Here is a 14,790-nt window from a genome sequence, read left to right on the forward strand (position 1 = left end):
ACTACATAAATATGTGGTTATAAACACTAGATTTGTAGATACTATATCATATAATATTATTTTTAACCATATAGTAATTAAATGTGTTTATTATATTGTACTCGGATTTTGTTTTTCTATTTTCTATTTATGAGAAGCAAAGCTTAAACGGTTGGACTAATTTATAAAAAAAAATGGAATGACCTATCATCTTCTAAACAATGTATTTTTCCCCCATGTTTATTATGTTTAAATTAAACCCATGTAAAAAAATGTGTGTTTTATGTACTAATAAAATATAAAATAGATAGGGATGAATAAAATGAGTGTAAAAGATAATTAATTATCATAAGATACACTAATTATTTTTAAAAATAAATAAGTTGTTGCTATTGAGAATGATCCTACTAAAATTTATTGTTTCATTGGATGTAGCTACGAGGAATGAGAACCGTCGTGCACATTAAAGAGTATATTAATTAGAGGGTGTGCTCAGAGGGGAGAACTTGAAGAGCTCGAAATAGAGATAATAAGAAGTTTGGAATCGAGAGCTCGGTGAGCTTAGAGTGGTAATTAGCTCGAGGAGTTCGAAATGCATGGTATGGAGAGCCCGATGAGCTAGCTAAATCGAACTTGTTGATAACTTTTAGCAAAATCCTTAAGGGGGCGTTTGGTTCAGGGTTATCGAACTTGTCGACATATCAACATACTAGGAGAGGTCGGTAAATCTGTGCCTGAAGAATGGAGATCGGAATAAGATCACCTGTGATTAATTGACATGTAGTATATTATTATAACCATTGAGTCAATAACAAATGGTTTATCTATATATATATTTGATATATTACGTACCTTATGTTGTATATTTTGTGACATCTAAAAATTTTTTTAATTTTTTTAGAATTTAGGATATAGTATTTATGATTAGTATTTAAGTTAAATAAAATTGAAATAAAAAAATTATATTAAGCGTTCATAGGATATCTATAATTTAAGATAAGATTTTGTAGAAAACTCTTTAATACATTTAAATACATAAAGTGGAGCCCAAGTTACTGCCATATATGCCACTAGTTCAAAAAGTACCTTTGAACCAAGTTATCATAAAATAAAATGTATTATAGCTTATAGTTGATGTATTATAGTTTATAGTTGAGTTGGCTATTATGATGGAGTTTGAAATTTTGTAGCTTTCGGATTAATCCCGAGCTGATCAAAAGCTCCCGGACTATCTCCCTCTTTCACATATATTTTTTATTTTCTCTATAGTAAATTTAAACTATAATTCCCCTTTAACCCTTTTGGGCCCCCGAGCTAGAGCCCAGGTAAAATAATACTTGACTCCGTCCGTGGTTGGTTACTGTAGGACAGACTTGTTGGTTACTGTAAGGTAGATTTATTGAAGTGGGCAAGGGTTGAATTTTATCGAGATAATGTTTTCTCCCGTAGTAGTCAACTGCAAGCTTTTCGATTTACCTCCTTATAAATAGTCATGAGACCAATCATGTGAAACCGATAGAGTAATGAATTTCACCTTTTATTATGCCCTAAGGGTTATATATATATATATACACACGGATCGAAATAAGATCACCTATGATTAATTGACTTTAGTATATATACTATGATTAATTGACCTACAGTAATATTATTATAACTATTGAGTCAATAACATATTGTTTAAAGAAAAAAAAAGTAAACTTGGTACAGAAAATTAGGCAAAAATCAAAATGTCTCTTTTTTTTTATCATCGACACAACATCTCACGTTGATTTTTTAATCAAAAGAGAATTTCATCTTCAAATGATACAATTATCATCTATTATACAATAGTAATTTATTCTTATTATTATCTTTCTCTTATTTTTTTTCTTATCTAAATTGATGCATTAGAGTAGCTATTAACTGATAACTGTTATACAAGTTGTAGCAACTACTAACTCATAACTGTTATAATTGAGTTATCACAAAGTTATAATAATTGTAGTTTCATAGCTGCTACAATATAAAAAAAATAAATTAAAATAGTTCAAAGGATTTAAACCATATTTTTTTAGTCTAAAACCTCATCATTATGGGTCCTATCTAGTAATTAATTGTAGATCTATGAATAAATTTCAATTATGATATATTGTGTAGTTCAACCCTTAAGATTTTTTAAAGTTTAGGATTTAATATTTATGTCGTAGCATCTATGAAATCGTAGTTGCTACAATTGCATGACAGCTCAATTGTAGTAGTTATAATTTTGTAGCTGCTATAATGTAAATGTTAAATTCTAAATTTTAAGAGACTATAACTTTTAACTCAAATTGAATCACGACTACAATGTAAATATTAAACCCTAAACTTCAAGAGGTTATACTTGTTCATTTGGGTTGAATTACAAGACAAATCAAAGCTCATTTAGAGATCTATAACTAATTACGAGATGGAACCCATAACGATCATGTTTCAAGCTAAAAAAAATTATTTAAATTCTTTTTGGAAGTTTCGAATAATTTGTCTTAAATTTTTTTATGTTGTAGCAGTGATGAAATTGTAGCTGCTATGATTGTGTGGCAACTATGAGTTAGTAGTTGCTACAACGTACTAATTTAGATGAAAACAATAGAAGAAAGATAATAATGAGAATAAACTGCATGCTATTATACAACGGAGAACAATTGTATTATTTTACAAGAAAGTGGAGTGGTTTTTTGATTAAAAAAATTAATATGATAGGTTATCTTGATGATTCCAAAAATAAAGAAACACCTTTTTTACTTTTGCTCGAGAAAATTATTACTGCCTATATTCACTGGTTATAAAGAGTTGTAATATTTAGAGTGTGTTTGGTTGGAGATTATCTTCGATAATCTTGGTTATTGACACAAGGTTATATTATTTAACCCTATTTGATTCAATGAATGATTTCCAAATAATGGAACATGCCCACTATGTCAGCAAAAAGGGCATATAATTAGAATGCGATTATCTCGACAATATAAGATTTTTGACGAATTTTAATGTTAACAGAAAAATTTTCCCAAAATTATCCTCTAATTTTTTTCCATAGGCAAAGGAGGCAGCATCAACGACAACTTGCGGAGGGGATGCGCGATGGGAAGAGGGGAGAGTGGCGGTGGCAAGCACCTTGCGTGGGTTGTGACATCTCATGATGGCAAAGAGGGGGCGTGATGGCAAGGCGAGCAACGATGAAGCGAGTTGGTGAGACGTTAGGATTAAAATTTGAGTAATTAATTTTTTTAATTAAAATTTTTAATTTAAATAGGATAGTTAAATAAATAGCCTTTCTCAAATTCTAATTGAATTATCTTATATATATATATATATTAAAATTTAAAAATAATAAATAAATTATATTTTTTAATAGATATATTATTAATTTATTATTATCATTAATAATTATTAATTTAATTTAATTTATTTTCAAAAAATTAATAAAAATGAAGTTAGATTATGTTTTATTTCCGATAATAGCGTAATTAGTGCAGCCCCTCTTGTTACTTTTCTCGGTACGCTCTCCACCGGTCCCTATTTAACTTCCCACTTCTTACGTGGCGCATGGATTCCTTTTCAACAAAGAAACGCCACGTCATCGTTTCAGGTTTCTATATATCGTTCCGCGACGAATTGTACTCGTCATATTTTCCTACGGCTCCGGCCGAACCCAACGACGACAAGACGCGACCATGCTCCGCCTCCTCCTCCGGCGGTGCCGCCTCCCCCAAGACCATGCGCGGAGGCGATTCTCTTCCCAGACCTCTCACGGGTCTACCCAGATCCGGCCAGGCTTCCTCGAGCAACCCTCGCCGCGTCCTCTCTTCGCCCAGAATCCCCCGGCCCCGACCACTTCTCCTCCCGCCTGGTCGCCGCTCCGCTCCGCCTCCTCCTACGCCATCGCTGCGACCGTCGTCTCAGCTTCGGCACTTTCTGCCTACGTCGCCCTCTCTTATTCGGACCGGCCTTCGCCAAGGCCCGACCGAATCTACTCCGACATGGAGGAAACCCTAGAAAGGTCCAAGAATTCTGTTCGAAGGATCTTGGACCGAATGAGTCAGACAGGTGCCGCCGCTTCCGTGCTTTGGAAGTCGCTGGTTTCCATGCTCTCGTCCGCCAACCATGGGGTCCGGTCAGGGTTCGAGTTCCGGGTGGCCGCTCTGCTTGCGGATATCTCGGCAGCCAACGAGGCGCGTAGGGCCGCCATTGTGGGGGCTGGTGGAGGCGCGGTAGTGGATTGGCTGTTGGATAGTGTAGCTAGCTCTGGACACGGAGGGGATCGTATTGGGACACAGTCGGAGTCGGCAAGGGCTCTTGCGCATCTTATTGCTGACCCGAATGTTTGCCATGCTGTCTTGGGGCGGCCACATGCGATCCCTAACCTTTTGAGATTCATCTTCTCGTTCCAACCTAAAAAATCCAAGGTGAGTTAATGATGACTTATGAAGCAAACAGTTTTCCCAATGTCCCATTTTAGATGAATCACATACCTGAATGCATTGCTTTCAGATGTATGATACCTTTTGTCCCACCTGACATTCTTTTTTATGAGTGTTACATTTCTATGTATAACACATGCACTTCTTCCCATTTATATTTCTAAATTATGATCAATTGTAATCTCGTAGCATTTCCCCCTGCTTTTCGAATTGTAATTTAATTAATTCTGTTCGCGAAGGAGTAATGATCATTTTGCTTCCTTCGGGACCAAAGGCCCAAAACAAGTTAGTGTAGTATTGAATTAATTGTGTTGTGCACCAGGACAGTCTGTGAAACATTCAGCAAAGGATGGTTCTGATGTTTGTAAAGGAAGGAGCATGCTTGTTGCTGCCATCATGGACATAATCACGTCAAACTGTGATAGTGTTGACCAACCACTTAAGCCATTGTTACCTGCTACTGCAGACACGAGAGATATTGCAACAGCTCTAGAAGTAGTTGAGGAAGGAGGATTGCGCCTTGAGGTTGTTGATGAGGATGGAGATAATAATGATGGGGACAATGGAATTCAGGGAATTGGAATAAAAGTGCTTGGTGGCACAACGATTTTGGGATTTTCTTCAAAGGAAAGCATCTTAGAACTGAGCCAGCCTCTTCATTATCAGTTACTTAGACCTAGAGAGAGATATCAGAATCTTGAATTAAAGGAAAATATTAGCAGTTCATCTAGACATGGGAGTTTTTCTTTTACTATCCCAGGCCTGTGGGATGATTTGCAGAGAGAACATGTCGCTGTACCTTTTGCTGCATGGGCTTTAGCAAATTGGGCTTTGGCTTCAGAGTTTAACCGCACTCGTATTCTAGAACTTGATAATGATGGTCAGGCTATTATGACTACGTTAAGGGCACCTGAGAGATCAGTGAAATGGCATGGTTGTTTGGTTGCTCGTGCTCTTGTAGATGATCCGAAGTTACCATTAAATGTATCTGTTCCTGACTGGAGCTCCAGTCTTCTTTCTACAGCATTTCATGCCAGCAATAGTGAGGATGTAACTTTGGCTCAAGTAGCTTTGTCAGCTTTTCTTGTCTCCATTAAGCGGAGTAATGAAGCAAAGGTTGTGATGATGGAGAAAGGGCTTGATCTCATAAGAGGAATTGGTAAGCAGTCTGGAAAACATTGGCATTTACGAGAAACTCTAGCCAAGGTATTGGAACTAATTTACAAAGGGGACATGCACTTGTCTCTTGAAGAAAGTCAAAGATGGTCTGGTATTCTTCTTCATTGGATTTTTGATGAATCATCCAACCTAACTACTCGTCTGTCTGCTATGAAAACCCTTTCTTTCATCATGGAGGATTTTGGGCCATATTCAATACCAATTTCGCAAGGGTGGTTGACTATAATGCTCAATGAGGTCCTTGAATCTAGCAAGAAAGCAAACATGAAAGGAAACAATCAACCTAAGTCAGACAAAGTGAAGGTTTGATTCCTTTGTTAGCAATGCTGCTTTAATTTGTCTTACAGTGTTTCAGCTTATTAAATATGTGGACCTATAAGTTAATACTTTCTTGTGCATGTATATTGTCTTTGTTGTTAGAAAAATTTCCAACAAGAGACAATTAATTGATTACAAAAATGGATAGATTATCTCTACCATGGATGAAAGCGCACACACTTTGAAGAGTTTTTTTTTTTGGATTATTTAGTTATGAGAATTGAGAATTATGCAATGTAACTAACACAACTCTAGAATAACTCCACGTGGTCGGCAATCTCATGGGTTGCTCACAGTATAAAAGAGAAAATTTCCAAATAGAAAATTATATCATTGCTTGAATGATCAAAACAACAGTGAGAGGCCACATCTTTCATAGGCCTTATGATCACTGAGTCTTGTATGACTTTATTTTTTGTTTTTTATTTACATGCTTCTTCTTCACCACGAATTTAACTTGTGTCAGGATTTGTGTCCTGGTCATATTCTTCTTGCTGTAGGTTCAAAAGATTTCAGTAAAGATGCAACATATTTTATAACATTACACAATAGGTAATCTTCCATTACAACTACACTTGAAACTTGATAGTTGTAATGGAAGATTACCTATTGTGTAATGTTATAAAATATGTTGCATCTTTACTGAAATCTTTTGAACCTACAGCATTTGGCATCTCTACCAACTTGATGGATCCTGTTACTTCTGTATCGTTTTGGAAATTTGATCAGTCATCTTAACATTGGTTCTTATACTAGCAGCAATGTCTGAACATAGGATAACTGATATCTAATGTTGCATCTGTCAGATTTTAACTTGTATTCCTGAATGACTATGTTCCACTAGTTGTGGAAAGTGTGATGTAGTATTTTTGTCCCATCTTAATTGTTTGTACTGTAACCTTGCAGACTCAAATTGATCAGTCTAATGCTCAATCTGCAGTACAGATATCCAATGAATTAGCAACTTCTGTGGTTAAGCTTACTGGATTTCTGTTGGATCTTAAATCGGATACTTCTGGTAATAGTCCATTTACTGATTTTCTCTCCCTCGAACCATTTGCTACTCTAATTAAGAATATGAAGAAGAATAGTTTGCCCAAGTTTGATGCTGCTGATTCAGCTATTGCTACATTGAAAGGCATAAAAGCACTGACAGAGCTTTGCGCTGAAGATAGTGTTTGCCAATGTAAAATAGCTGATCTTGGTGCCCTTGTCTTACTTCGGCGTTACCTGTTATGTGATGATTATGAAAAATTAGCTGCTAATGAAGCATATGTGGCATCAAGAGCTTTAGAACCTCAAAGTCTAGATGTGTCTGTTCCTGGTGATTCACCCAATAAAAATCATAATAATGAGCCATCTAGTGTGAGAGTTCCTCCTACAGCACACATCCGGAAGCATGCTGCTCGTTTGCTTGCAATTCTTTCTCTTCTTCCAAGTGTTAAAAAAGCTATTTCCGCAGATCCTATTTGGTGTAAATGGCTTGAAGATTGTGCAAGTGGCAATATTCCTTGTTGCAATGACCAAAAAACACAAAGCTATGCTAGGGCAACTCTCTTAAATATATTTTGTTTAGAACCTTCAGAAGCTCAAGTGCTAAATTATAATCCTCATGTTGATTTAAAAGACCCAAAGAGAAAGTGTCCTCTATATGAAGACATGATATTCTTGCTAAATCCTGAATCGCCACACTGGAAAGTTAGTCAGAAACATGATGAGAACCATTCAGATGATTCATTTGGTCAGAAGTTAATTGCTGGTCCTTCACCTTGCAGTATCGATCAGTGTGAAGAAAATAATGCTGACAATTCTAGCTGTCTTGTTAATGCAGAGCAAGAATCCAAATCTTCATATCCTCTACTTGATGTTGTCTTTGTCCATGGATTACGTGGCGGTCCTTTTAAGTCATGGCGGATAGCAGATAACAAGTCTTCCACAACCAGCAAAGCTGGTCTTGTGGAGAACATTGATTTGGAAGCTGGTAAATTGGGTACATGTTGGCCTAGTGAGTGGCTAGGTGCTGATTTTCCTGGTGCTCGCATATTTACCGTTAAGTACAAGGTTTGTATTGTATATAATGTTGTTCTGGTTCATAGTTTTTTTCCTGACAATGACTTGTGTAACTTAGTTATATCTTCTTTATGCATATATCATCATCTATTGGAGTGTAGAAGCAGCTCTAGCAATTTTAAATTTGTTTAGGTCTTCTTCCAGTTAGACCTTATGAACATCTAGCAATTAATTTCTTCCGAACATCTAGCAATTAACTTAAATGATTCATGCAGACAAATCTGACTCAATGGTCTGGAGCTACCTTGCCACTTCAGGTTAGTGATCTAGTATCTCCAAGAGGTTCCAATGAAGATTTAGTTGTTCGCTGAGTTATGGTCATATTGTCATGCTTGCCTCTTTTGGTAGGCACATATATGAATTATCAAAGATTCACAGTTTCTAGATGTGCAAGTTTAGCTCTTAGCTATTGGATTGTTTGTTTGTTTAGTTTCTTCACTGGGTTTTGAGATTGGTTGCAGTTTCCTAGTTAATCTGGCTATGAGCTTATTTGTGGTTCTGGTTTGGTGGCAGCTCCACTATTCTTGGTGTGTTTTTATTGAGTTTTGCAATAAAATAATTAGGAGATTGTGAAGCTTGCCATGTCTCATTTGGAATTTTGACACTTTTTGTGAACCTTCATCAAGGGGTTGCAATCAATCATTCTCTACAATATGGGGAGTTGAAATTTTCTGTAATTGCAAGCAGAACTATTTGTCTATCTTTTCAAGAAGTTCTATGGAAGGGGTTGTAATGAGAGCATTGAATTGTGTAATCTGTGAATAATTTGTCTTCATTGTGCACTGTTCTTGCTTATCTTGGTAGTTTTTTTGCAAACGGAATTAGTATGGGTTGAATGGCCATTGTTGAGCAATGGTTTTTTTCTATATATTATTTGTTCAAGCATCCATTCAAATCTTGAGCAGTTTGGCATGCTTGTATTTGTATTGGCTTAACTCACATACTGATTCAATTAACTAGTTACACTTGGTGATTAAGCATTCTGTTAATGAGTTGGGGCGAAAAGTCACTAGCCAAAATGAGAACAACCAGAAAAATTCTACTAGCACGCCAAAATTTTCAAATACTACTTATATTTTCTTAATTCATATATCGATCCAATTCACTAATCACACTTGTTAATTAATCATGCTCTTAACGAGTTAGGGCTCTAGGATTATATCCACTTATTCTATTTGACATGTTTCTTTTGTATAGATATTAGAGTTTCTTGCATGAACACTATACCTATTCTCTATTACAAGATTAAGCTCTTCAGTTCTAGGTATTCTTGTTTGTTAATTCATTTTAAGAAAAAATTGAGTTGTGCATGTCTAACCACATTAGGTGTACTAGATTTAGTTTCCTTCTTAGTCACCATCTTGTATTATAAGAAGGATTGAGAGATAATTGGATAATGGATCCATTTGGTTATGTGTACACTTAATCACCGTTCTTTTCTAGACTATTACCTTTCTCTTGTGCAAGGATATGATTCTTCATATCACTTTTTTTTTTGATAGTTGAGAATTTTCTATGCAGGAGGTTAGCTCGATGCTACTGAGAAAGCTAACTAGAGCAGGCATCGGTGATCGACCTGTTGTGTTTGTGACTCACAGGTAATAAGGTTGCAGTTATAAATTTGGTATTGGAACTATCTTGTACATAGGTGTCAGAATGATACCATGGTTCTTACATATGAATTGTCAAAAGAACCATGATGGATCAGTTCGATTTAATACAATTCTAAAAGTAAGAAAGAAAACATCAATTTATAACCATCTAAAAGAAAGAAATAAATTTCATTATTTATCAAAAGAAAATGTGAACTTATATATATTTTTGTTATGAATCAACATCAACTTTCCATCTGCTCTATTATGCTATTAGATGGATTTTTATATTATTTTACACTTTTAAATATCAAAGTTTTTTTGAAAAAGCAGAATTATTCTTTAACATATTTTATAGTTTATTATTGCAACCTTATGATTCATGGTACGATATTCATCAAAATGATTCATGATACAAACTTCAATTTGACAACCTTGATTTTGAAGCATAAATCGACACGATCAATCTCCTTTCTTAGAGTAAGAAGCCAAACAAAATTTCAAAATTTATATCTTTTACAGCCAAAAGATAAATAATAATGCTATTTACTTAACAAAACAATGGAAATGTCTAGAGTTTGCATATGTTTTTCTATTGGCTTAGTAAACTTTCAATTTAGTTCTTCCACAATTACTGTTTTAGATCTTTTTTAAAAGAAATTGAGTACAGTAATTATGTACCTGTGATGTATAACATATGTTGATGACCACACACTTAGGTGGCAGATATGGATAATTATAAATTGCCTGCTGCACCAGAAGTAATGAAACACCAGTTTTATGATCGAAAACTGTAAATACCTATTCTTCATGCTGCCAGTTTCCTAATTGTAATTTGATTGGTTTCTTGTTGCAGTATGGGAGGACTTGTTGTCAAGGAAATGCTTTATGAAGCAAAGTTAAATAATCTTGAGGAATTTGTTAAAAATACTGTTGGAGTGGTATGTATGCCATTTTGCCAGCAGATTCACAAATGACCAATAATGATGAAATCTCAAATGCAGGTATTCTATAGCTGCCCCCATTTTGGTAGCAAGCTTGCTGACGTGCCTTGGCGTATGGGTTTGGTTCTCCGTCCAGCCCTTACTGTGTGTAACTGTTAAACCTCTATGTCCTGTAGTTCAGCAGAATTTGTTCTAGTTTTAAGATTTTATCTAAATCATTAGCACAATTGTTTTAGATTGGAGAACTAAGAAGTGGATCACCTAGATTGCTAGAATTGAATGACTTCGTCCGCCATCTTTATAAAAAGGAACTTCTTGATGTTCTCAGTTTTAGCGAGGTAAATTATATTTTCCCATGTCCTACTTCCAATTGGCTAAACTAATAGATATCTTTACAGACACAGGTGACACCAATTGTTGAAGGTTATGGTGGCTGGGGCTTGAGAATGGAGATCGTACCTATTGAATCTGCATTCCCTGGCTTCGGTGAACTTGTTGTATGTTTACCCAAATTTATTTTATTGTCCCTTATTTTATATTTTATTTATATTACAGTCGCTTTATTTACACCCTTCTATTAGAATTGTATCTTATATGCAAATACTGATAATCCTAGTTGTTAGAAACTAAAGAGAAATTAGTTGTGAATTATTTTGGTAAAGTGCTCGAACTTTGTGATTTGTGATTCTAGATATAACTTGCACTAATGTTTTTCAACATAATAGCCTTATCTTCCATTCGTGAATATGAACTACTAGAGTGCTTCTTAGTTTTAGTGAGAGGCTAGGCCAATAGCTCAACATTTTCTAACCCAGTGCCAGGAGGCTGGGGCGTTTGAACTGGTGGTCCAATAAGGACAGTAGCAGCCTTTGAAGGGTGTAAGCTATTATATTGCTCGTAGAGAGGAAATCATTTTTTTGTTTTGATAGTTTCTGGTGTCTGAGTAGTGATAAAGCGGCCCCTCCCCCACTTCCCCGAATTTGAGATAGAATCACAAATAGTGCTCTATGTGCTAGACATCAGAAGCACGTTGGGATCAATCCCAACAATTCTAGCCTCTTAATAAGGGTTTAGAAATATAGAGGATTTAGTTCGAGTCTCTTAACTTTTCTATAATCTTCCTAAATTTTTGAAATAGCTAGCTGACCATGTTTTAATAAAAGCATTGGTAAGATTACTTTTTTTCTCTCTCTGCTAGTATAGAGTCTTGTGGCTATTTGCTACTACTATTGCATGCACCAGGCTTTTCGATTGCCAGATTATTATTATTATGGAACTTGTTCCATTGAAACAAAAATAATTTCGAAAATGGATGTTTGTGATATAAATTTTATTGATCTGTTCACCTTTATACCAATCTTCAGTTGAATTCTAGGATAATTCTAATAAAAAATGTGTTTCTAATAATTCAGCAATTGGAAAACACTTTAAATTTAAAATAATTCATAGGAAAACAAAAATTACAGTTATCTCCCTGTGCGCATATCTATAGGAATTTAGCTTGCTCGCTTTAATCTGACTGATTTCAATACATTCTGTAGTCACACCATTAATTCTGTAATCTATAACATAGTGAACTTGCTGTATGAACAATCCAGTTGATGTTGCTACTGGAGCAGCTTTCAGATTCCAAGTTTTGTTATTAACTTCGTTTATATGCATGCTTCGTAGGTATTAGATTCCACTGATCATGTCAACTCTTGCAAGCCGGTTAGCCAGACAGATCCTTCTTATGCTAAGACATTAGAGTTCTTGAAGAAATTGAAAGATCATCTCGGGGTAAGTTCTGCTGAGCAGGACAAACATGCTGGATGATCCGTAATCTGCAAGTCTCAATCGCTTCCATTTCCTCAGTCAGAAATTAAGCAAGATCAGTATTGGATTATCCTGATCTCGAAGAGGCTCATGAAATAGAATCACCACGAAAGATACCTGTTTGTAGGTAAAATGAGTAGCTCAGTTGTAGATTATGTTAAATTACTATACCATAAAAGTGAGACATTTCCCCATTTTATCAATATTTTTTGATGTAAAATGAATTCTCAAGGAATAAAAATGAATACATACTGATGATACAGTGAATGCTGATCTAGTATCCTTGTTCAGATCCATCCAGTTTTTGGAAATCAATTGATCATTTGCTCGTTCATTTAAAACAACCATCATATGTATATTGTAATAGTGTTTATGTAACAAATCTGTATCAACATTATTGTATAATTGTAGTATTTAATATTAGTTGATAAATCATACAGTTATACTAATTTATACTATTAATAGAGTGAGGTCTTGTGTCTGTTTTTTTTTAAGTAATCAAGTATTCAATTTTTATGATCTGATTATGATTAATTTTGAAAGTGATTGATATAATTTTATGAAAGTTCATCTTTATCTCTTACTATTAGAGTAATCATAATGACTTGTGTCCTTGAATTGAATGACGATGTATCAAACTTAGTCTAAAATAATATTTTGGATTATTAAATTGATGTTTTGAATAGAATTCGTGAACAAACTCATTCTGACAAACTTCTCAATATATTTTTCTCTTTAAAAAAGAGAGTATTTTTTGGTAGTGAAGAAAGAAGGTGAACTAAGACGATGTATCAAATACAACACCATCAAGGTAGACAAAGAACCATGTTGTTTTTCCATAGTGTTACTTTGAGTTTCTTAGTCTCCTTTCGTCTGAAAGCCTTTGCGCAAAGCTAGCAAGCACCTCCTCGTTGGTTCCCTCTCCCGCGCAAGGCTCATACGTGCAGCCATTCTCCAAGTCGACCCTCGACACTCTCTTCTTTAGCAAATTGTTTCCGATCTCCATCAAATTCGCCAAGTTCTGCTTCGTAGATGCGTCGATGGACGCAACATTTCCCACCAAAGTATCGTCCTGACATCTCAATTGTATATGTTTGAGTCCTTTGAATCTAGCTAGCTTACGATAAACTAATGAATTATATATATAATTTCTAATAAATCAGGGACCTGGATGCGAAGGTAGTTGTCCTGGGAATGCAGAGCCTGGAAGAGGACGGCGGCGTGGACGTCGACCATGTTGGCGCTGGCCTCGCGGAACACGTCGAGGATGGGCGTGGCCATGGTGTTCTTGTCGTAGAGCCACGCGAGCACGCCCCACCTGCCGGACTCCTTCGCGCTGTACCTCTTCTCCTGCTTGTTCGATCCGGCGCCCAGCGAGATCACCAGAAACTTGCCGTAGTCCGTCGGCCTGCAGATCGGGAAGAAGTCCGCCTTCCTCAACGAGATCGCCTTCGTCACTTGGCTCATCGCCGCCAACGTCGGGTTGTTCGCCGCCACGCACCCGTCCACCAGGTTGAACTCTCGCCGCCCCCCTGCCGCGTCCTCCGTCGCGAAGTAGTGCGCCGGGAAGTACGTCGGCACCGCCGACGTCCCGATGCAGATGTCCGACAGCATCGCGTCCTTCAGCGGCTCCGACTTCATCTGCAATACACCAACTCTCCTAATCCTGCGCAATGATCAACCACATCCATCTATCTATTCAAGTTGATCTTTTGATCGATCGTATCACCTCGAAGGACGAGAAGATTGTGGGCTGGAGAAACTTGATGTCGAAGGCAGGGATCACCACGTTGGTCAGAGTTTCGCTGAGCTTGGTGTCGCCGAGCAGTTCTCGGATTTTGGAGCGCAGATACTCACCGTCGTATTTGGGTCCGGCGACGGCGGAGATTAGTTTCAGAACCGGATTCAGAATACCGGCGCTGCAAGAACAAATCAATCACCTTCAGTAACGAGAACGATAACCGAATAGGTTTCAGAACATTGATTGATTACTTCTTCCGTCGGAAAATTTTGGGACAATTGTCGACAAAGAAATCGACGATTTCTTTGGCGGAAAAGAGGGGCCGTCGATCGCCGCCGTCCTTACTGGGCGCCGCGAGCATGGCCGTGATAAGGCCGCCGGTGCTGGTTCCGGCGATCACGTCGAAGTAATCTGCTATTCTCGCGTCTGCTCCGTCCAATTCCTACAAATCAAAGCATGAACATTAAATTCACATCCGCGGGAATTTAAACAATTAATCAAATAAAGAATTACTTGCAGTTTGGATTCGAGGAAAGCGAGGATGGTAGCTGGAATGAGTCCTCGAACACCACCGCCGTCTATGCTTAGAACTGTCACCAGGTTCCCAGGAAAAGGCGAAGGATTATTTGAACTATTATCATTATTATTATTATTATTATGATCGGAGTCAGAAGCTGAGCAGATCTGAGAATCTTCTGACATGTTTCTGA

At 36.6% G+C, this 14,790-nt stretch overlaps 2 protein-coding genes across 3 annotated transcripts; one reads left to right on the forward strand and one right to left on the reverse strand.

The window, feature by feature from the left end:
* Positions 1-3,674: 3,674 nt before the first annotated feature.
* On the forward strand, positions 3,675-12,538 carry LOC141826500 (uncharacterized). 2 transcript variants are annotated; one of them, XM_074713755.1, is made up of 10 exons: positions 3,675-4,406; positions 4,749-5,903; positions 6,825-7,979; positions 8,204-8,245; positions 9,510-9,586; positions 10,437-10,521; positions 10,585-10,668; positions 10,761-10,862; positions 10,923-11,021; positions 12,196-12,538. In XM_074713755.1, exons 1-10 carry the CDS (start codon positions 3,675-3,677, stop codon positions 12,337-12,339), a joined length of 3,675 nt encoding a protein of 1,224 aa, XP_074569856.1. In that variant the 3' UTR covers positions 12,340-12,538. The 2 variants fall into 2 exon arrangements, with proteins under 2 accessions (XP_074569856.1, XP_074569857.1); XM_074713756.1 differs by having other exon boundaries at positions 4,346-4,406; positions 4,744-5,903.
* Positions 12,539-13,063: 525 nt separating this feature from the next.
* Positions 13,064-14,790, reverse strand: LOC141826501 (patatin-like protein 2). The gene is made up of 5 exons (XM_074713757.1): positions 14,594-14,790; positions 14,332-14,522; positions 14,069-14,258; positions 13,507-13,980; positions 13,064-13,411 (listed from the first exon to the last, which is right to left on the reverse strand). The coding sequence occupies exons 1-5, from the start codon at positions 14,780-14,782 to the stop codon at positions 13,184-13,186; spliced, it is 1,272 nt and encodes a 423-aa protein (XP_074569858.1). The 5' UTR covers positions 14,783-14,790; the 3' UTR covers positions 13,064-13,183.

Source organism: Curcuma longa, chromosome 4 (genome assembly GCF_044706935.1).
Source record: "Curcuma longa cultivar G26 ecotype Majalengka, Jawa Barat chromosome 4, ITB_CL_G26_1.1, whole genome shotgun sequence".
Classification (NCBI taxonomy): Eukaryota; Viridiplantae; Streptophyta; class Magnoliopsida; order Zingiberales; family Zingiberaceae; genus Curcuma; species Curcuma longa.